General features: G+C 38.3%; 1 protein-coding gene across 1 annotated transcript in view; it reads left to right on the top strand.

Moving 5' to 3' along the window:
• The first annotated feature begins 1,442 nt into the window (after positions 1 to 1,442).
• Positions 1,443 to 21,869, top strand: part of cckbrb (cholecystokinin B receptor b) — a 40,582-nt gene continuing 20,155 nt past the window's right edge. The window contains exon 1 of the mRNA XM_063006245.1: positions 1,443 to 1,587. Within this exon, the coding sequence (XP_062862315.1) occupies positions 1,443 to 1,587 (145 nt within the window). The remainder of the gene's footprint in view (positions 1,588 to 21,869) is intronic.

The raw sequence follows: 21,869 nt of genomic DNA, 5'->3' as shown, positions 1-21,869 counted from the left end.
TATGAGTGAGTGTAAATAAATAGGTGAAAAAAATACATTTTAATTGCTATAAATTATATAAATAAATTAAAAATATTATAAAAATACAAATAAATTGTGCAAAAATATTAATACACTCTATGTGGTAGCAGAATCCAGTTTATTTTAGCATTCTTTTTCTGTTTTCAGTAGCAGGTTGCAGTGTTACTAAAGTTGGGGTTCCTCTTAAGCTATTTTACAAAAAAAAGTTGGGACAACAGAGAAAATACAAATAATAAAAAAACACAGAGTTTCTTACATGTACTTTGACTTTCATTTCATTGCAGACAGGATGAACCTGAGATATTTCATGTTTTGTCTGCTCAACTTCATTTCATTTATTAATAAACATCCATTCCTGCATTTCAAACCTGCAACACATTCCAAAAAAGTTGGGACAGTAAAGCATTTACCACTTTGTAATGTTGCCATTCCTTTTCACCACATTTAAAAGACGTTTTGGCACCGAGGATACCAAGTGATTTCATGTTTCAGCTTTTATTTTGTTCTTGCAAACACGTCTTAAGATGTGCAACAGTACGGGGTCGTCGTCGTTGCATTTTTCATTTCAAAATTCTCCACACATTCTCTATTGGGGACAGATCAGGACTGCAGGCAGGCCAGTCCAGTATCCGTACCCTCTTCTTCCGCAGCCATGCCTTTGTAATGTGTGCAGCATGTGGTTTTGTATTGTTTTGTTGAAAAATGCAGGACGTCCCTGGAAAAGATGACGTCTTGAAGCCAGCATATGTTGCTCTAAGATCTTAATGTACTTTTTTTTTGCATTAATGCTGCCATCACAGAAGTGTAAATGACCTTTTCCAATGTTTGATGGGGTTCCAGTCCAGGCCAACCAAGGACATTTAGAGATTCACCCCAAAATCGGGCCAAATTGTTCAGAAATGTACAGTTTTAGACACTTCATACATTTAGGAGTGTGTGTAATAAAGTTTCTGCTTGTTGTGGAATGCTGAAATTTTACTGGTACTGATTCATTTCCAAAAAAGCTCAGTGACAATTCTACTTTCATAAAAGGATCTCTATTGTATCCAATCACATGAGAGAATTCAATGAGCATGCTAATTCTGCTCCGTTCCACCCAGCATACACACTCAGTCCTGTCTGCTCCGCTGTTCTCTCCAAACCTGCTGCGCGCAAAACTGATGCTGAAGCTCTGCAACACTCAGATCACTGCTGCCATTAGGAATAAGTACTATATTTAACTTCATCACATCCTCCACACAAGATCAGCACAACTTCTATAAAGTTTCTCACCAGAAGACTAATCTACTGAAGGTAAATAGTAGTTTTTATTGATGTAGACTTGTGAGAATAAAATTTTAAGGTATTTATTTGTAAAATAAATATAACAGTTTTTATAGAACACAGTGTTTATTGTGTATTGTTTCTGTTTTTAGACTAGGATGGATTTGGAGAACCTGAATGAGCTGTTGGAGTGTTTAAGTGCAGTAAATAGTACAGGACTGAATGGAAGTTTAGAGCTGAGCGACTCTAACAGCACCTGTGGAGAAGACTTTATTCCTATCATACCAGCAGTACGAACAAAAGGTAAACTCTCTCTTTTTTAAATTTTACTATACAAAGCTAGAAAGAAGAAGTGAATACACTAAGATAGCTAATCCAATTGTCATTTAGAATGAAATGCACCTTATTGTTCAGGGAAAATTGTAGCTGTCTGATAAGTGATTTGCCTTCTAAAATAATTGCTTGTTCTTTTTTACTAGTTTCATTATTTATTGAACGTTTCTTGGGGAAAAAATGCCAGCCAATTCACATTTACTGCAGGGTTTTTATTGCCTTGGGCACAGACTATGAGTGTTTTCACATAGAGGTTGCCCTTTCCCTTCTTTTACAGGCACAGGGTAAACATATTTAATAATTCACATGCTCATAAGCTTTATGAAAGTTCTGACAGTGTATAGTATTGCGCTGCACTTTGCACTCAGGTTTTATGTGCATAAAACCTCTCGGAAGGTGATTAAAGGTGGGCAAGGATATTGAAAAACAGATAAAGAATGCACAGATCTGGAATCAGCATTGGGGTGATAGCAGCTAGAAGTTTTTCTTTCACTTGATATATTTTCTGATCTAGTATACATGCCAGTTTCACTGTGGACATGTGTGGAATATTAACACAACATGACCTTGCTCATAAACGAAGGACTCAAAGCCTGAAGTCCTCTGCTGTTATGCGAAAATGCAACAGCAAAAGCTTGAGTGGGAGGTAAGTGTGGGCGATGTAGTCAAAATCACAGAACAGTCATATGCAAGCGATTGGACACCCTGTGGGTAAATTATATACTCCTTTACATGGAACATGACATTCTGTACACAAAGCACACTTTTGCACATTTTAATGCAAAAGCACTGGTTATTTAATTAATTAAACATCTGGAAACTAAAAGGTGGCTTATCTCTTATTTAATATTTGCTTTTTCCAGTATGGTGAATTTAGCCATGAAATAGAAAAGATATGGTGTATACTTAAATTAGCAGGAAATGCCTTAATGAAGTTATGAAAACACGATTTTTAAACAAGGGTGTCCAAACATTTGCATAATATTGTTCACATAAGAAACAATATACAGTATATTATAATAGGACATTTTATAGGAATGTTACAAAAGCACAACTGCTTGGTGTCGGTTTTTTAAAAACTGAATTGTAATCACAAAACAGACGTGTCTTTGAATTACAAACTTTGTGTTAAATAAGGGAAATTTTATAAAGAATTTCTGAAGTTATTTCTAAATAATAAGTACAGTAGAGTGTAACAAGTGTTTAACAAAAAAACTGCCAACCAGAATGAGTGTTGCATGTTCATCCTTAAATAAGACTTGAATTTGTGTGAACTGTTAAGCAGATTGTATGACATTAAGAAACTTAAGAAAGTCTGAAAAACAGTCCTCAAGTGAGTCCTTTAAAAAAAACGTAGTACTACTATTTTTGTATTCTTAGTTCATTATTGGTTTTAACATGTTTGATATTCCTCTATTTTTTTAATGGTGTTGTATTTATTTATTACTTTTTTAGTTGTTAATCACTTTTAGATTGCTCTGTCAATAGTATATAGGCTGATCAGCATATACCTGTTATATGTTTCAGAATATACTCGTTTTTATAAAAAAAAAACCCACTCATGTTAAAATTATGTTTCATAATCCATAAACTACCTTCCAAATTAGAGTTAGTTTTTTTTAGTGTTAAACCACAAAAATCCACATTACACACATTCTGTATGCTTGCTAAAATGAAATGTATTAGTTGGTCCTAAAATAAAAAAACTAAAACAGTTATTATTATTATTTTAACTCTTTCCTGATTTGAAGGGTTGTTCGTTGGTACCTTTACATTATATAAACCCTTTTCCTGAAAAAAGTTAGGTTGTTTTGTAAACAGCAGTTAAAAAAACAATCTGTAATGTTCATTTTCTTAAAATGAATACAATTAGAATCAACTGATCAACTTTTTTGTAGTTTGTAAATAGAAACAAATTTTGAATTTGATGTATGTAACACACTCAAAAAAGTTTGACAGCAGCAGACTGTGTTAGGTGACAACAGTTTTCTGATGTACTTATTTATTTATTATTTATTATTAGGATTTTAACATCATGATTTACACACTTTGGTTACATTCATGACAGAAACGGTAGTTACAGTGCGGTCAAAAAGTATTTAGTCAGCCACTGATTGTGCAAGTTCTCCTACTTAGGAGGATGAGAGAGGTCTGTAATTTTCATCATAGGTACACTTCAACTATGAGAGACAAAATGAGAAAAAAAAATCCAGGAAATCACATTGTAGGATTTTTAAAGAATTTATTTGTAAATTATGGTGGAAAATAAGTATTTGGTCAATAACAAAAGTTCAACTCAATACTTTGTAACATAACCTTTGTTGGCAATGACAGAGGTCAAACGTTTCCTGTAAGTCTTCACCAGGTTTGCACACACTGTAGCTGGTATTTTGGCCCATTCCTCCATGCAGATCTCCTCTAGAGCAGTGATGTTTTGGGGCTGTTGCTGGGCAACACGGACTCCACAAATTTTCTATGGGGTTGAGGTCTGGAGACTGGCTAGGCCAATCCAGGACCTTGAAAGGCTTTTTACGGAGCCACTCCTTTGTTGCCCGAGCGGTGTGTTTGGGATCAGTGTCATGCTGGAAGACCCAGCCACGTTCCATCTTCAATGCTCTCACTGATGGAAGGAGGTTTTGGCTTAAAATGTCACGATACATGGCCCCGTCATTCATCAGGTCCCTCCGTGTAGTTCTGAGATTTTTGCTCACCGTTCTCATGATCATTTTGACCCCACGGGATCAAGGGAGATTATCAATGGTCTTGTATGTCTTCCATTTTCTTACAATTGTTCCCACAGTTGATTTATTCACACCAACCTGCTTGCCTATTGTAGATTCACTCTTCCCAGCCTGGTGCAGGTCTACAGTTTTCTTCCTGGTGTCCTTCGACAGCTCTTTGGTCTTGGCCATGGTTGACTGTTTGAGGCTGTGGACAGGTGTCTTTTATACAGATAACGAGGTCAAACAGGTGCCATTAATACAGGTAACGAGTGGAGGACAGAAGAGCTTCTTAAAGAAGAAGTTACAGGTCTGTGAGAGCCAGAAATCTTGCTTGTTTTTTATTGACCAAATACTTATTTTCCACCATAATTTACAAATAAATTCTTTTAAAATCCTACAATGTGATTTCCTGGATTTTTTTTCTCATTTTGTCTCTCATAGTTGAAGTGTACCTATGATGAAAATTACAGACCTCTCTCATCTTTCTAAGTAGGAGAACTTGCACAATTAGTGGCTGACTGAATACTTTTTGGCCCCACTGTATTTGTTACTCAAGATTCATCAGTTCACAAGTTTAATATCAAACACAGTCATGGACAATTTAGTATCTCCAATTCACCTCACTTGCATGTCTTTGAACTGTGGGAGGAAACCGGAGCTCCCAGAGGAAACCCATGCAGGGGGGAACATGCAAACTCCATACAGAAAGGACCCGGACAGCCTGATGTACTTCCGAGCCCATATTGTTATTACTATTTGTGGTAGCATGACTGTTTCTCATGCAATGTTGTCTGAGGTCTAGAAGGTGCAGCACGTTCAACAGTGGTTCTGGCCTTACACTGTCTGTCTGAATCTTTTCACAATATCATGTACAGTAGATGGTGAAAGCAAAGCTATTAGCAAACTTGTTCTGAGAAATGTTGACAATTCTCTCATCAAAGTTTGATACTAAAGTGTTGAGCCACAATCTTTGCCTGCAAAGACGGCTTTTGGTTGATCTTCCTTTTATACTTAGTTGTCATGATAACGTTACATGTTTCCAATTATCCTGCTTGTTGTGCAATGTTTTAGATTAGTGTAACATGAATATTCTAAAATTTTTATATCTTATTTTGCCTCAGTATCAACATTGTATTTAGTGTTGCAGGTATCAAATTCTAAATTTGTATATATTCACAAAACATTAAACGTCCTTTTAATGTTACACCTTTGACAGTGTAATTTGTTAATTTTCTAGAGATTTAATTTAAGTGTGATGTTATTATTGCATTTTACAGTAATAAAGTTTAGTAATATTTAAAATATTCATATAACAAGCAGTTAGATAAAGAAAGATAATAAAGCGTATAAAGCATAATCAAATGCAATGCCTCCATATCTGTAGATATCAGTAGTTTAGTGGAGGTATTTAGTAAGATTACAGATTAAACCTGCTCTTTTACTCTTTTACAAAAGTATCACATTCTGAAGAGAGGATTTGTATAATTTTTATCAGACTGGTACATTTTTAGCGGTAATACTGTAGGTCAGGGACTCTTGTGTTTAGCCAGTTATTTAAATAATTCACACAGCCAATTCATTTTTTACCTAAAATATCCAGTCCAATACCTTATCCAGAAATGTAGTTCTGTGTCTTCCATATCACGTTCAAGATTCTTATGCAAGTATGATTATACACTGAACAGCCATAACATTAAAACCACCTCCTTGTTTCTACACTCACTGTCCATTTTATCAGCTCCACTTACCATATAGAAGCACTTTGTAGTTCTACAATTACTGACTGTAGTCCATCTGTTTCTCTGCATGGTTTGTTAGCCCCCTTGCATGCTGTTCTTTAATAGTCAGGACTCTCCCAGGACCACTACAGAGCAGATATTATTTGGGTGGTGGATCATTCTCTGCACTGCAGTGACACTGACATGGTGGTGGTGTGTTGGTGTGTGTTGTGCTGGTATGAGTGGATAAGACACAGCAATGCTGATGGAGTTTTTAAACACCTCACTGTCACTGCTGGATTGAGAAAAGTCCACCAACCAAAACAATCCAGCCAACAGCGCCCCGTGGGCAGCGACCTGTGACCACTGATGAAGGTCTAGAAAATGATCAACTCAAACAGCAGCCATAGATGTGCGATCGTCTTTGTCATTGGCATTCAAATCTGCAGGGTAGTGCGATCATTTGCTTAAAGAAGTAGTAGAGGTTATAAATACCTTAAGAGTGGAAATACTTTGGACACTAGATTTTTGAAACTGTGTTAGGAATATGTGACTAGTTGCAAGATAATAACTAGGGATGTAATGATGCACCACAAGTCAGTTAAAAATTGGTGCACATGTGCCACGATTCAAATCGGTTATTCATTTAAGATGAATCAATATTCATTTTAAACAGCAGAGGGCACTGGTGCTATTCACCTCACTTCACAAAGTTGCCAGGTAGGGGATTTTTCAGCCAAATTTATTTATGTGAGGATACTTTTTTTTACACAATAACCATTATTTGGCATAGTTTGTACTACCTTAGAAATAAAAGGGCATTAATTATTTAGATAAATAAAAGATAAGCACAAATACAGTATTTAATTTATTTATTTATTCTTTTACGAGAAATAATAAAAGGAAACTTTGTCATAATTTGTCTTCAATTTCATTTTGTTTAAAAAAAAAAAAAATCGGGAAAAAATCGTATCGTAAACCCAGTATCGTATCGAATCGTGGGTAGAGTGTATCGTTACATCCCTAGTAATAACAGATGGACAGCATCGATAACCAGATAAAAAATCAGGGTTTAAAAATAAACTGGGATGTTCTGAAACATCTGGATAATATACCTTGAATTGCTTTAGGTAATAGGTAGTGACAAAGGGTGTATCACAACAATCTAATAAATGGGTCTGCCTGTCTGTAGCCTTAAGGAACTGTCTAGTCTTTTTATCTTGATATGTATCTTAATATGTATACTTCATATTGAAGAATCATCCAGTCAGACCAGTGTTTGCTTTATAGTCTTTTCAGTCTTTCAACACCATATCCAGAACAAACCAGTAATGCTAAACAGAATGGTATAGCACTAAACAGGTTTTGGAGGGTGAGCTAAGCCAAATGTATGAGGGATCTTCAAAAAGTTTCCGCACTTTTATGTTTTCATTGGAAATGGTGAGTAGTAGAGAGAGAGCTTATAGTCCAAATTAGTGCCATCTGATTTCCACCTTTTTGTACCGCTCAAAGAAGCTTTAAGAGGAAGAAGATTTTCATGTGATGATGATGTAAAAAACATGATGTGGAAAACATGATGTGAAAAGATTTTTTGCTGATGGCATTAAAAAGTAGATACCATTCTGGGAAAAATGCATAGGAATGTAGAAAAATGTAGTTTTGTTTTTTAAATTCTTAATAAACAGAGTTTATTAGTGCTGTGGTGAATCAGAGCATTAGAGCAATAAAATACTGCTTGCAACACAGAAACATACCCTGAAAAGCATATTACCAAGGACTACATTAGAAGCAACTAAGCACTCAGTAGCTATTCTTGCAATACTTAGGGGGATTTATTTCCAGCCTTCTTGTAGGCTTTTATCAGTTTGAATACAAAGAGTCCAGTATAAATCCAGACTTATATTTATAAAATAAAAAAAACACTTTAAATAATAACTCAAAACATATTTTTGTTTGTTGCTACCCGGCATTAGCAAAATCCCAAATGGCTTTCTCCCGTGTACATCTGTGTGGTACAATAAAATTGCTTCTACATCTAAGAGCACTATGTAAAAGCTTTATTTTAGAATGTAAAAAAAAAAAAAAAAAAAAAATCAATTCATAATAAACTAACCAATACTGACTGACAATGCAGCCAGAACCAATACAGTGTTATAAATATGACAACAGGCAGTACAGAGTGCCAGACTTTCTTCTGGTCACATCTGTTTTGGGTAACGTTTCTGTAGAGAGGTACAGCAAACATTAACAAGGCTGAAAATAACCAGAGAAAGAGATTCAGCGAAAACAAATGAACAATGGTAGACTTGATTACACGGCCAGGATACAATACAGTAACAGACAGATGTACCGTATGTCAGGCTGCTGATGATCAAATACACAGCTAAATATAGCTGCAAGCGCTGATTTCCAGGGTCCAGGCACAAACTAGCCCAATGTGGCTCAATATGTGAGTAGGGGACATTCCTGAATGAGGATAGGACATAGAACACGATCCCAAATTTAGCACTGCAGTTACACCATATTTTTGCCATAGCGTACAAACTTCCTGCGCTGTGTGCCTGTAAAGTTTGGTGACAATTGTTGAAATGTTTTTTGAGTTAGAACTTGGCTTGCTCCACCCATGTTTTGATTGGAATCTGACATTGACACTGTAAAGCAATTCCAACTTTTTTTTTAATAATTATTAAAGTCTGAGAATTCAAGTTCTCAGTGTTCCTTTGATACAACATTTGTGTATGTGGGGTGAAAATCCAGAGACTAGTTCACGCTTAAAAATGTGTGGGTGCCCAGGTGGCGCAGCGGGATATTCCACTAGCACACCAGCTCAGAGATTCTGAACTCCTCGGTTCGAAACTCGGGGTTGCCACTGGTCGGCTGGGCGCCATCTAGCAGGCATAATTGTCAATGCCAGCAGCAGACACTAATTGGCTACCGTGTCTGCTAGGGCGGGATACCGGACTATGTGGGTGGGGTCTTCAAACGCTGTGCAAGGACCCTAATTAGCAGATAGAGGTGCCTGTGCAGTGTGCATGGGTAAAAAAGAAAAACACACACAAGCATATTATGCAGATCAGCTCAAAATTCAATCGGGTGGAACTACAGTGTATCACAAAAGTGAGTACACCCCTCACATAAAAAATATTTTATTATATCTTTTCATGGGACAACACTATAGAAATAAAACTTGGATATAACTTAGAGTAGTCAGTGTACAACTTGTCTAGCAGTGTAGATTTACTGTCTTCTGAAAATAACTCAACACACAGCCATTAATGTCTAAATGGCTGGCAACATAAGTGAGTACACCCCACAGTGAACATGTCCAAATTGTGCCCAAAGTGTCAATATTTTGTGTGACCACCATTATTATCCAGCACTGCCTTAACCCTCCTGGGCATGGAATTCACCAGAGCTGCACAGGTTGCTACTGGAATCCTCTTCCACTCCTCCATGATGACATCACGGAGCTGGTGGATGTTAGACACCTTATACTCCTCCACCTTCCACTTGAGGATGCGCCACAGGTGCTCAATTGGGTTTAGTCCATCACCTTTACCTTCAGCTTCCTCAGCAAGGCAGTTGTCATCTTGGAGGTTGTGTTTGGGGTCGTTATCCTGTTGGAAAACTGCCATGAGTTTTCGAAGGGAGGGGATCATGCTCTGTTTCAGAATGTCACAGTACATGTTGGAATTCATGTTTCCCTCAATGAACTGCAGCTCCCCAGTGCCAGCAACACTCATGCAGCCCAAGACCATGATGCTACCACCACCATGCTTGACTGTAGGCAAGATACAGTTGTCTTGGTACTTCTCACCAGGGCGCCGCCACACATGCTGGACACCATCTGAGCCAAACAAGTTTATCTTGGTCTCGTCAGACCACAGGGCATTCCAGTAATCCATGTTCTTGGACTGCTTGTTTTCAGCAAACTGTTTGTGGGCATTCTTGTGCGTCAGCTTCCTTCTGGGATGACGACCATGCAGACCGAGTTGATGCAGTGTGCGGCGTATGGTCTGAGCACTGACAGGCTGACCTCCCACGTCTTCAACCTCTGCAGCAATGCTGGCAGCACTCATGTGTCTATTTTTTAAAGCCAACCTCTGGATATGACACCGAACACGTGTACTCAACTTCTTTGGTTGACCCTGGCGAAGCCTGTTCCGAGTGGAACCTGTCCTGGAAAACCGCTGTATGACCTTGGCCACCATGCTGTAGCTCAGTTTCAGGGTGTTAGCAATCTTCTTATAGCCCAGGCCATCTTTGTGGAGAGCAACAATTCTATTTCTCACATCCTCAGAGAGTTCTTTGCCATGAGGTGCCATGTTGAATATCCAGTGGCCAGTATGAGAGAATTGTATCCAAAACACCACATTTAACAGCCCTGCTCCCCATTTACACCTGGGACCTTGACACATGACACCAGGGAGGGACAACGACTAGTAAATCTACACTGCTATACAAGCTGTACACTGACTACTCTAAGTTATATCCAAGTTTCATGTCTATAGTGTTGTCCCATGAAAAGATATAATGAAATATTTGCAGAAATGTGAGGGGTGTACTCACTATTGTGATACACTGTATATGGTTCTTGGGGCTTTTTGTAGGGCATGAGACAAATAATCGGGGATACAGGGTAGGAAATATGGATCTCAAAGTTTGCACTACGCTATAGTGCCACCATCTAGCCAATTGGGCTAGAAGAAAAATCCTAACAAAACCAGTAGGGTTCCAACACCTTTGGCACTTGGATCCCTACTAATCTGTAAATACATTTACATATAAAAAAAGAAAATACCATGCAGAAACAGCTTCTATGTTTTGAGCTATGCTTACATATTAAATTAAACACCAATGTACCAAAAACATCATGTTAAAAAAAACAGCTGTCATGTATTTTTAGTGTAATTATCTAGTGGCACAGGCACCGTCATACGTGCCAAGCGAACATGTTCCTTCTTGTCAGTACCAACAGTAAAGGTTCTGCTGCTGCTTTTAGCTTGTATACGTTCTAACTTGTGGCAAAGTTCCTGGGTCATTATGATATCAAAGATGAAGAAAAAAATCAATAATTGAATTTTACTGTAATAACAGGACAGGTTTTCAAATCCAGCTAAAGATGTGTTTAACAAGGCTGGGCATAAGTAAAATTGTTCAAAATGGAATCAAGTAATCAAGCTGAATAACTTTTCATCGTCAACCAATTGCATAATTACTGCCCTTTTTATGTTTATAGCAGAAATCTCAGTAGCCACGTTTCTAATCTGACTATTAGTCATAGACTACGTCACATGTGACAAACTTAAGGCCTGTGGGCCAGATCCGGCACGACACGTCATTTTATGTGGCCCGCGAGAGCTTAAAAGATGTATGATTGTTGTGATGGTTCAAGTAGTTACAGGCGTACTTATAATTTAAAGGGACACCTGCGCCTTTAAGTGGCAACCGTTGACGTTGTAGTCATGGCAACTAACTTTGACTTTGCTAAGAAGCCATGTCACTTTTACCTTTTAAAGCGGCAAAAGAACTCAGACTGCAATCACAGCAGGATACGTTACAATCGGCCCTTTGAGGGCCACTATAATGCAGATGTGGCCCTTGGTGAAAATGAGTTTGACACCCCTGACACATCCATGTATACACTAATTGGATTGAGGCCATTCAGAATACGATTATGGCATCATCATCATCAACATCATGGCAAGTCATTGCAAATGTTGGACTACCAATGGTGGCACAACCAGTTATTAGGTTTATTGAGAACAATTACTTTTTCACATGGGAGATGTAGGTTTTCAATAAATGTAAATGTAACACATCTTTACCTTTAAAAAATTTCTAATTGGTAAGTGTAAAACAGCCACGTTTCCTCTTTCTAGAAGCAGGAATAGCACAATAAAATGTTTTCTTCAAAACTAACAAAACATATATAGTTGATACAGCTATGTCTTGATTATAGTATTTATCAACAACAAAAAAGGTAATACTTAATCACATTACCAGTCTGACAGATATGATGGGGCCAAATTACCTTTAGTGATACGTTTCATTTTCCTCTAATGCAATACAACATCTTTTACTAAAAATCACATAATCAGCATAACAGTTTCACAGTTTCAAATTCATAAATGGGAATCTTTGACAAATTTACATACATTTCTAAATTTCTTAGTATTTGATAAGGCCATATTTATAATAGTTAAACAATGACTGCAAATGTTTTAACTTAAACAAGCTTCTGTTAGGTAAATCAGTGTTTTGGCAATACTGCAACTGAATATGTTCATGCCAATGAAGCTTACTAAATTGTAGGTCAAATAAACATGCTCAAAGCTCCAGAATTGTTGGCATGCTTATTATAAGTAAGTAAAGGCGCAGTCACATGAGAAGCGGCAAAACCGCTTTTGTGCAACACACACTTTTGCCGTGTTGGGCTCGTGATTTTTGTGCTTGTCGTGATGAGTTCACCTGATTGAACTTCGACCCAGTTTGCTGCAGACCTGTTCAAAGCGCCTCCAATGAGACAAACTGTTTGATATGACGTGGTAAAAGTGACTCAGGCAGTACGAACAACTCTTAACGTTGTTGAACGCCTATACTGTTCTTGTAGTACATTAAACCGTGTTAAGTTTTTTTTTTTGTATCTAAGCATTTTAGACTCTCTTGGAAAAGCTGATTCTTACAATTTCTCAGCACTCTGAACCATAACACAAGCTTAAAAGTAAAACAGTGAGGAAAATACAGCTAAACATTGGTGTATGCAGATGCTTTTACAGTGAATTTGATGGTTATTTCATACAAATGAATATTTGTCACTTCATATTCGTCACTTTGATGATGTTTTACCGTACCGCTTAAGCCAAGCACTGAGCTAAGCGCCAGTTTGCGACAAGGCTCATGGTGAGCAAAGAGCAAAACGCTTTTCATGTGAATTCACTTTGTGTAAAAAGCAAAAATGTCTGTGTAGTTAAACTTACATTGAAAATATTTTTAGATATTAAACACAACTGATGCCAATTTATGAAATATATAAAAAGGGCGCCCAGGCGCCATCTAGCGGGCACAATTGGCAGTGCCTGCAGCAGACAATAAGTGGCCACTATGTCTGCAGGGTGGGATGACGGATGTGTGGGGTCTACAAACGCTGTGTAAGGACCCTGGTTAGCAGATAAAGGCGCCTGTGCAGAAAGCATGGGTGAAAAGAAGGCGTCTGCTAGGACTGCTTACAGGTCGGAGGAGGCGTGAGCAGCAACATAGCCTCCTCGAATGCAATCAGGGATCCCCCCGACAGTGCTACCCACCGAGCCACCGTGGTGCACTAATGCACAATTTAATTATTACTAAACAAACATACATGACAAAAAATCCTGCAGAGAAACAGCAGACCAACAAAACATGGACACCAATTTAATGGTACGCCACACTTCTGCAGCACCCACTTTACTAGCTGTGGCATTATGCTGCCTGTAAGTATAAGTGACTAAATGGGTGAGTTTGTGATGAATTAGTGCCCTGACCTGGGTGCATTTCTGCCCTGTGCCTAGTATGGTTCCGAAGCCCTGATCTGACCCTGATCTGAATGAAATGCTTACTGTAAATGAATAAATGAATGATGCCCTGTCAATGGTATTTTCTTTTCCCTTAACAGAAATCCTCTTATGGTCTTCCCTTGCCTCTTACACACATTAATAATAATAATAATACATTTTATTTATATAGCGCTTTTCAAGATACTCAAAGACGCTTTACATAAGACAAATAATCAAAACAAATACGTACATACACCATACAAATCATAGTACAAAATCAAAATAGTACATCAACATCAAGAATAATTAAGATAAAAACAAAGAGAGCAGCATAAGACAGTTCATTAAAAATTAGCTAAATTATGAGAGAGAACAACAAATATAGAACAATTTCTTAAAATTAGACAGAAACAGGACAGATTTACATGCAATCAGGAAACTGAAAACTTTACAAGTTTTAGGATCTAGGACTTCACATTTCTGTCGTGATCTAAGTATAAAAACTATTAAAAAGAATAGCAAAAATAAAAGCATTTATTTTGTGTTGTTACAAGTTAAATGCCACTCTGAATAGATGAGTTTTGAGAAGTGACTTGAATTTGGACAGGTCAGGACAATCTCGTAGGTGATTGGGGAGAGCATTCCATAAAGATGGAGCAGCTATGGAAAAGGCCCTGTCACCCCAGGTCCGGTGCTTGGTCCTAGAGGGTATGGACAGTAGGTTAGCCTCAGAAGAGCGAAGGCTACGGGAGGGAATGTGCTGATGGAGCAGGTCGGTGAGGTAGGATGGGGCCTGATTATGGAGAGCTTTGTGAGTGAATAGAAGAATTTTGAATTGAATGCGTTGAGCAACGGGAAGCCAATGAAGTTTTTGTAGAACAGGTGTAATATGATCACGGGAGCGAGTATGAGTAAGGAGGCGAGCAGCTGAATTCTGGATATACTGAAGTTTTTTTAGGATTTTGTTAGATGTACCATAAAGGATGCTATTGCAATAATCAATTCTGGATGTAATAAAAGCATGAATCAAGGTTTCGGCGGCAGAAAAGGAGAGTGATGGACGTAGACGTGCTATGTTTTTTAGATGAAAGAAAGCAGTTTTGGTGATGTGATTTACATGGCGGTCAAAAGAGAGGTTGCCATCAAAAATTACACCAAGATTTCGGATGTTAGAAGACGGAGACAAAGTGTCATTATCAATGGTAATTTGAAAATTTTTTGTGGTTTTTGCCAGGGTTGTAGGACCTACGATGATCATATCTGATTTTTCACAGTTTAATTTGAGGAAATTAGCTTTCATCCACAATTTCATTTCAGTGATGCAATTTGTCAGAGTGGAGTGAAGTTCAGTATTAATGGATTTGGAGGAGATGTAAAGCTGAATATCATCAGCATAGCAGTGGAAATGTAAACCATGCCGACGTATGATGTCACCAAGGGGGAGCATATAAAGAATAAACAAAAGGGGACCTAACACTGAGCCTTGGGGAACGCCTTGGGACAGTGGAGCAATGGCAGAACTACAATTGTTGATATTAACAAACTGTTGTCTGTTTATGAGATATGACCTTAACCACAAAAGGGCAGTACCAGTGATGTTGACAGAGGATTCAAGGCGGGACAGAAGAATGGAGTGATTAATGGTGTCAAAAGCTGCAGTAAGATCAAGGAGGACGAGAATATTAATTTGTCCAGAGTCTGAGGAAAGAAGAAGGTCATTTGTGACTTTGAGGAGGGCTGACTCAGTGCTGTGCTGGGGGCGGAAACCAGACTGAAATGATTCAAATAGATTATTGGAATTTAGGTGATCTTTGAGCTGTGAGGCAACAACACGTTCCAGTATTTTCGACAGAAATGGAAGATTGGAAATGGGCCGAAAGTTACTCATAATGTTAGAGTCAAGTCCAGGTTTTTTAAGTATGGGAGTAACAGCAGCCAATTTGAGTGATTGAGGGACTGAGCCAGAACTAAGAGAGGAATTGATTATCTCTGTGATAAGTGATGAGATAACTGGAAAACAACCCTTAACAAGTTTTGATGGAGCAGGATCCAAAACACAAGTGGAGCTTCGCATCCCTGTTAAGATCTCAGATAGGTCCAAAAGAGACACAGGTGAGAACTGAGACAGAGGCTGGGTAATAAATTGAGATGAGATAGGCGGAGAAACAGAGATGACAGGGGAAACTGTCAGAAAATTGTGGATATTCTCAACTTTTGTTTGAAAAAATGAGAGGTAAGAGTTACACTTGTCAACTGTAAAGGAATTGGTAGTATTGTCAATTGGTTTGAGAAGTTTATTTATTGTGGAAAAGAGAGTCTTAGGATTTGTTGATCCAGCATGTATGAGTTCGGAATAGTAAGTGGATCGGGCTGCCGTAAGAGCGTCTTTGTAATGTTGAAGATAATCAGAATAAATCTGATAATGTACTGTTAGACCGGTTTTCTTATAAAGTCTTTCAAGCTGGCGTTTACGGGATTTCATTTGGTGAAGCTCAATTGTGTACCATGGTGCGGAATGACTAAATGAAACAAATTTGGTTCTCAAAGGAGCCAGCTCATCAAGACATGAGGCGAGTATGTCATTATAGTAATCGACAAGGTCAGATGAATTACTAGACAGTACAGGACAGACAGACATCTTTTTAACAAGAGAATCTGAGAAAGCAGAGGGAGAGATATATTGAAGATTCCTGAAGGATATTTTACGTTTAGCTCTAGTGATGGGCCTAGTGACCTCAATGTCCATGATGATTGTCAAATGATCAGAGACAGTAAGGTCATGGCTGGACGGCTGATGAACTAGGACACCAGTAGAGCAGACAAGGTCAAGAGTATGACCTTTTTTATGAGTTGGAAAATGTATATGTTGTGTGAAATTAAAACACTGTAACAATTCCAAAAATTCCCTGGCAAATTTACAGTTGTTGTCATCAATATGGATGTTAAAATCACCCATAAGCAGTACAGAGGATGAGAGGGCACTAAGCTGGGTTAAAAAATCTGAAAAATCAGAGAGAAAGGAAGCGTTTGGCTTTGGCGGACGATAAACTACAGCAGTGACCAGAGGAGTAGGCCCTGACAACTTGAAAGCCAGGTGTTCAAAAGAAAGAGCAGCAGGAAAAGACAAAGTGGTTATTTTAATATCATCCCTATAGACTGCAGCAACACCACCACCTCGCCCTTCCATACGAGGTTCATCAATATACGAGTATCCCATTGGCGTGGTCTGATTTAACATAAAATAATCCAAGGGTTTATGCCAAGTTTCAGTGAGACAGAAAAAGTCTAGTTCACTGTCAGATATAAATTCACTGAGTACAGTACTTTTTGTGTTGAGTGAACGAACATTAAGCAATGCCATTTTCAAGTGGTATTGTTGTGTAGTTGGCTGTGAGGAACGAGGAAGAGAACGGAGATTTGCTAAGTCCACTCCGCGTTTCCTATCCCACTCCGTGGACAGCGTTGTCATGGAGACTACACCGCTACTGGTGTGCAAGGCAGCAGCGCTCTGATGACGTGTTTGCGGAGCGACAGTGCGCACGGCTGACCAGAAGGATGGAATAGCGTTACCGTTTCGAAGATAAACAAGCTTTCTCCGGGAGCCCCTGTGAATATAACGAGGCCGGCGAAGGAGTCCAAGCTGTTTGATGACTGAAATACACGATGGAGTAGTGCAGTTGTTGAACTTCCTCAGCTGGTCAACGGAATAGTTCAACATCGTGCCGATCCCAGGAAAACTCATCCACCGTTCACCACCGGCCGCAGACGCGATGTACAGTAGAAAGAACAAAAAGTATCAAAAGCACAAATAAAAGTATCAAAAGTAACATAAAAGAAATAGATCCACAAGGTGTGTAAAAAGATGAAAACGAAAAACGATAAAAATACAATAAAATACGGTAAAATACGGTAAAATACGGTAACGGTAGCGGCAGCCAAATGCGCCAGCGTCCACCATCACCATGGCAATTAACACACATTAACACACTAATGTTTTAAGCACTGTGCATCTAGGTACACCGGAGCACATTCTGGCTCTAAACACCTCTTCTTGAAACTCAAATGGCTAAATGTCCTTTCTGGTTGTTTTTAGCATGTGTGCAGGTTCCAAATGATGCCATTACTGGTGTATTACTTCCACTCTTTCAAAGAAATGGACTGTAAGCATATTTTCTCTCTAATGTTTTTGAGTCACGATCAGCATAAATTTCCCTGATGTAATTTTGTTTGCTACCAGAGTGAAACGATTGCTTGTCTAAACAAGTCTTCATATCCTGAAATAATTCACTTCATTTTTACCTAAATGTACGTGATTACATGATGTCATTTACACTTTGTGTGGAAACTTTACACCGATTAGGCATAACATTATGACCACCTTCCAAATACACTGTGTTGGTCCCCCTTTTGCTGCCAAAACAGCCCTGCAACTGTGATGCTCTGTGTATTCTGACACCTTTCTATCAGAACCAGCATTAGCTTCTTCAGCAATTGGCTGCCCATGACCCTGTCGCCGGTTTACCACGGTTTCTTCCTTGGACCACTTTTGATAGATACTGACCACTGCAGACCGGGAACACCCCACAAGAGCTGCAGTTTTGGAGATGCTCTGACCCAGTCGTCTAGCCATCACAATTTGGCCCTTGTCAAACTCGCTCAAATCCTTACACGTGCTCATTTTTCCTGCTTCTAACATCAACTTTGAGGATAAAATGTTAATTTGCTTCCTAATATATCCCACCCACTAACAGGTGCCATGATGAAGAGATAATCAGTGTTATTATACCTGTCAGTGGTCATAATGTTATGCCTAGTCGGTGTATATATATTGTATTATTATTTATTTATCAGTGTTATGATAAATCATGGCTTTGTAGATGGTAATCCAATTAAATAATACATACATAGTCTTTTTTGACATTCAATCATGTGGATTAAATATGTATTATACAGTATCAAAGAGGAAGTGGATTTCTTGCTGCACAGCATTAAGTTAATAGGTTGTTATATGTTGGAAATATTTTATGCAACAGTACATGTGTGTACATTTATCACAAGTATTCATTCTACACACACTATATAGCCGAATAGCCAAGCACATGTTGTGGAAAAATAAGCTGAATAACCAGGAACAGAACTGTGTGCCTCCCTTTATACTGCTTTAGTCACATTACATTGGGTGTTAGACTTTGGAGCCTCCATTCTGTGCTAACTGTTGTTTCTTATTTGCTTACAACAGCTTAACGACAGACATGTTGCTTATCTCTGTACTTTAGACTCCCAGCCACATCTCAAGCAACCACGTGACTAAAGATTTAATGTACAAGCAGCATAAAACTAATATTACCCTTATGTCTAAAACAAGCATTTTATGTGCATTATTGAAGTAATAAGAAACCACATAAAGCAAAAAAGGGGGGTTATATTTTTAATGGTCACACGGTGCCATCATTGCTTTTGTGGGTAGTCACCTGACATTAGCGACTTGGGTCATTGGCTGAACAGTTTTGCAAGGCCAGACAATATTCTCTTATATATAAGAGAATATAGCTAAGGGATATAGCTTTGGGGAGGTCAGTATAAAAGGTTTGCTATAAATGGCACTGAAATCAAACACAGCCGTGTCCACTTATTTAGTTCTAAAACCTGCTCCAAAACCATTAATTCGTTGTCTGTTTTAGCACCGCTTCATTCCAGTCAGGCTAATGTTGGGTCTGATTTATTGGCTAAAAGGCAGAAAATACCTCAGACAGGTTGCCAGCGTTTTACAGGGCAGACACACACGCACACACACACTTAAGGCAATTTTTGTTGCTCCAACTGGCCTTATTGCATGCCTCAGGAAACTGGAGCACTCAAAGGAAACCCACACAGACACAGTAAGAACGTGCAGACTCCACACAGAAAAGACCTCTGGCTGCCTGTATGGGGAATCAAACCAAGGCCCATCTTGACCTGAGGCACTATCACTACCCACTGCACCACCGTGCCACCAGCTTCAAAACCAGAACAAACATAAAACACTGTAAACTTTAGTGAACAAGCTAAGTCCATATAATCTTCAAAAAGTTTCTGCACTTTTATATTTTGGTTGGACACGTTGAGGGTGGGAGGAGTAGTAATTGGTCGTGTCTGAGAGACTGAGCAAGAGCTTATAGTCCGGATTTAGCGCCATCTGATTTCCACCTATTTGAACAGCTTAAAGAAGCTTTAAGGGGAAGCAGATTTTCATGTGATGATGATGTGAAAACAGCGAACGCATCAGTGGCTACACGCTCAACCAAAAACATTTTTTGCTGATGGTATTAAAATGGTACGATGCTGGGAAACATGCCTCGCAAAGGAAGGTGATTATGTAGAAAAGTGATGTATTTGTTTTTAGAATTCCCAATAAATAGAGTTAAAAAAAAGTGTGGAAACTTTTTGAAGAACCCTCGTAGCATTCGTAATGCATTGATTTCAGATATTCCATGGCACAGTAGTGGTTTATTTGAGACACGTCCCGCTCAGGTGATTGACTTGAGTTTGTTTCAACCCTAAAGCAACATAGCTTTTAAGTAAACCTTCTTATCAGAATATTGAGACTTAAGTCAAGTCCTTATTAGACTATTGTTTTGTTTTAACAATATTTTTAGTCTTTATGATCAAACTAATGTCTAAATAAAAGTGCCTGTAAATGTAAACACATAGGGTGTGTTTAAAAACCTAGTGAGCTCTCTACATAGACAGCATTTTACGTCATCCTACGCGCACTCCAGAGAAGTAGGCTGTTTAAAATCCTAGATGCCTTAATATGCTCACTAGTAACTAGTAACGAGTGCTGCCATAGCGGTGGAGGCAATCCCAGCATTCAGTGCGGTACAACTTTTCTCACAGAAAAATAAAAAATGTGGCGGACGGTGCGGAGAAACGTAAATAAATAATTATTGATTTTTAATTTGTATAAACTTGCACAAGTGTCATTTATTTGCAAATTCGGGCTGGAATTGCTAAGTAACACATGAATAATCTGCCTTATAAGTCGATGACTTATTAGAATCCTCTCTACTGAAGCAGCTGCCTATGTAGGTAGTAAGACAGCAAGGCAGCTCACCAGGTTTTCGAACACACCCATAGTTATGCTTTAATAAATCAATTATTAGTGACATTACAACTTCTTCTACTACTACTACTAATAATATTAATAATAATAATAAGAAGAAGCGGAAGAAGAATTCTACACATACACACTTCTAGAAGCAGTTTAGAGTGATTGTTTAAAGTCTGTCTTGATTATAATCCTTCATATACTCTATACGTTAAATATCATATACAAAATTAAATGATCACATTATTAGATGTATTACATTAACAAATAGTACACATTGACCCAAGCTAATCCTCTGGTGACCCTTTAGTGAGGGTTGAATTTTATTGCTATTTCTTGGTTTGAATGTATTGAGTTGCCCTGAAGCCACTAGTTGTTTTTGTTGTTTGCTTGAGGTTATTGTTATTATATAAGGCGAACTGTTGCTTTTGTTTGAGTTTGTGTGTGATCTGGAAGAGGTTTTCTTCAAGTGTTGCTATGATTGGCTGCATTGATCCCTCTTCTCTATTCTAACCTTTTATTCTCCGTCTCTGCCACTGAGAAGCCCCGCCATACCATGCGGCCACTATTCTGGCCATAAGGTTTTTTTTTTTCACCAAAAAGTACATTTTTGTCTAATTGGACGATATAATTTTTTTCTTCATGCTGCCATGAGTTCAGTTGAGTTCAACCAGACTGTAATATCATTTTTACTCAACAGTGACTTTTATCTTTCCACACAGGTTTGATTTATAAAGAGATTTTCTGCCCAGCAAGATCCTGCATCTCTGCACAATCTCTGCCAGATGACCAACTCTATGAAAGTTCAAAATAGTTCTTTTATTTCCAAAGTATTGCTGATTGTTTTTTGTGTCCTGACAATGTAGTATAAATCATGTGTCTTCCCAAACTATGTCCAGTTAATCCACATTCAAACAGGATGTAACAGATCATAAATTGAAGCGTGACAGCAAAGGGTAAAAGGATGTTGTTGTTTTTTTTTTTGCAATTTCCCCACCAATTTTCTCCCTAATCTAGTCGTATCCAATCACCGGACACACGCCCCCTCCCTTGTGTGTAGTAGCTGACTGCATCTTTTCACCTGCACGAGGAGAGTTTCTATGCAGATCAGCTTTGTGTACAGAGAGACACACCCTGATCAACACATTATTCCTTGACTCTGTGCAGGCGCCATCAACCAGCCAGCAAAGGT

This window comes from Trichomycterus rosablanca, chromosome 12 (genome assembly GCF_030014385.1).
Source record: "Trichomycterus rosablanca isolate fTriRos1 chromosome 12, fTriRos1.hap1, whole genome shotgun sequence".
NCBI lineage: Eukaryota > Metazoa > Chordata > Actinopteri > Siluriformes > Trichomycteridae > Trichomycterus > Trichomycterus rosablanca.
The sequence above is the reverse complement of the archived record's forward strand: the minus strand, read 5'-3'. Positions and strand labels throughout refer to the sequence as shown.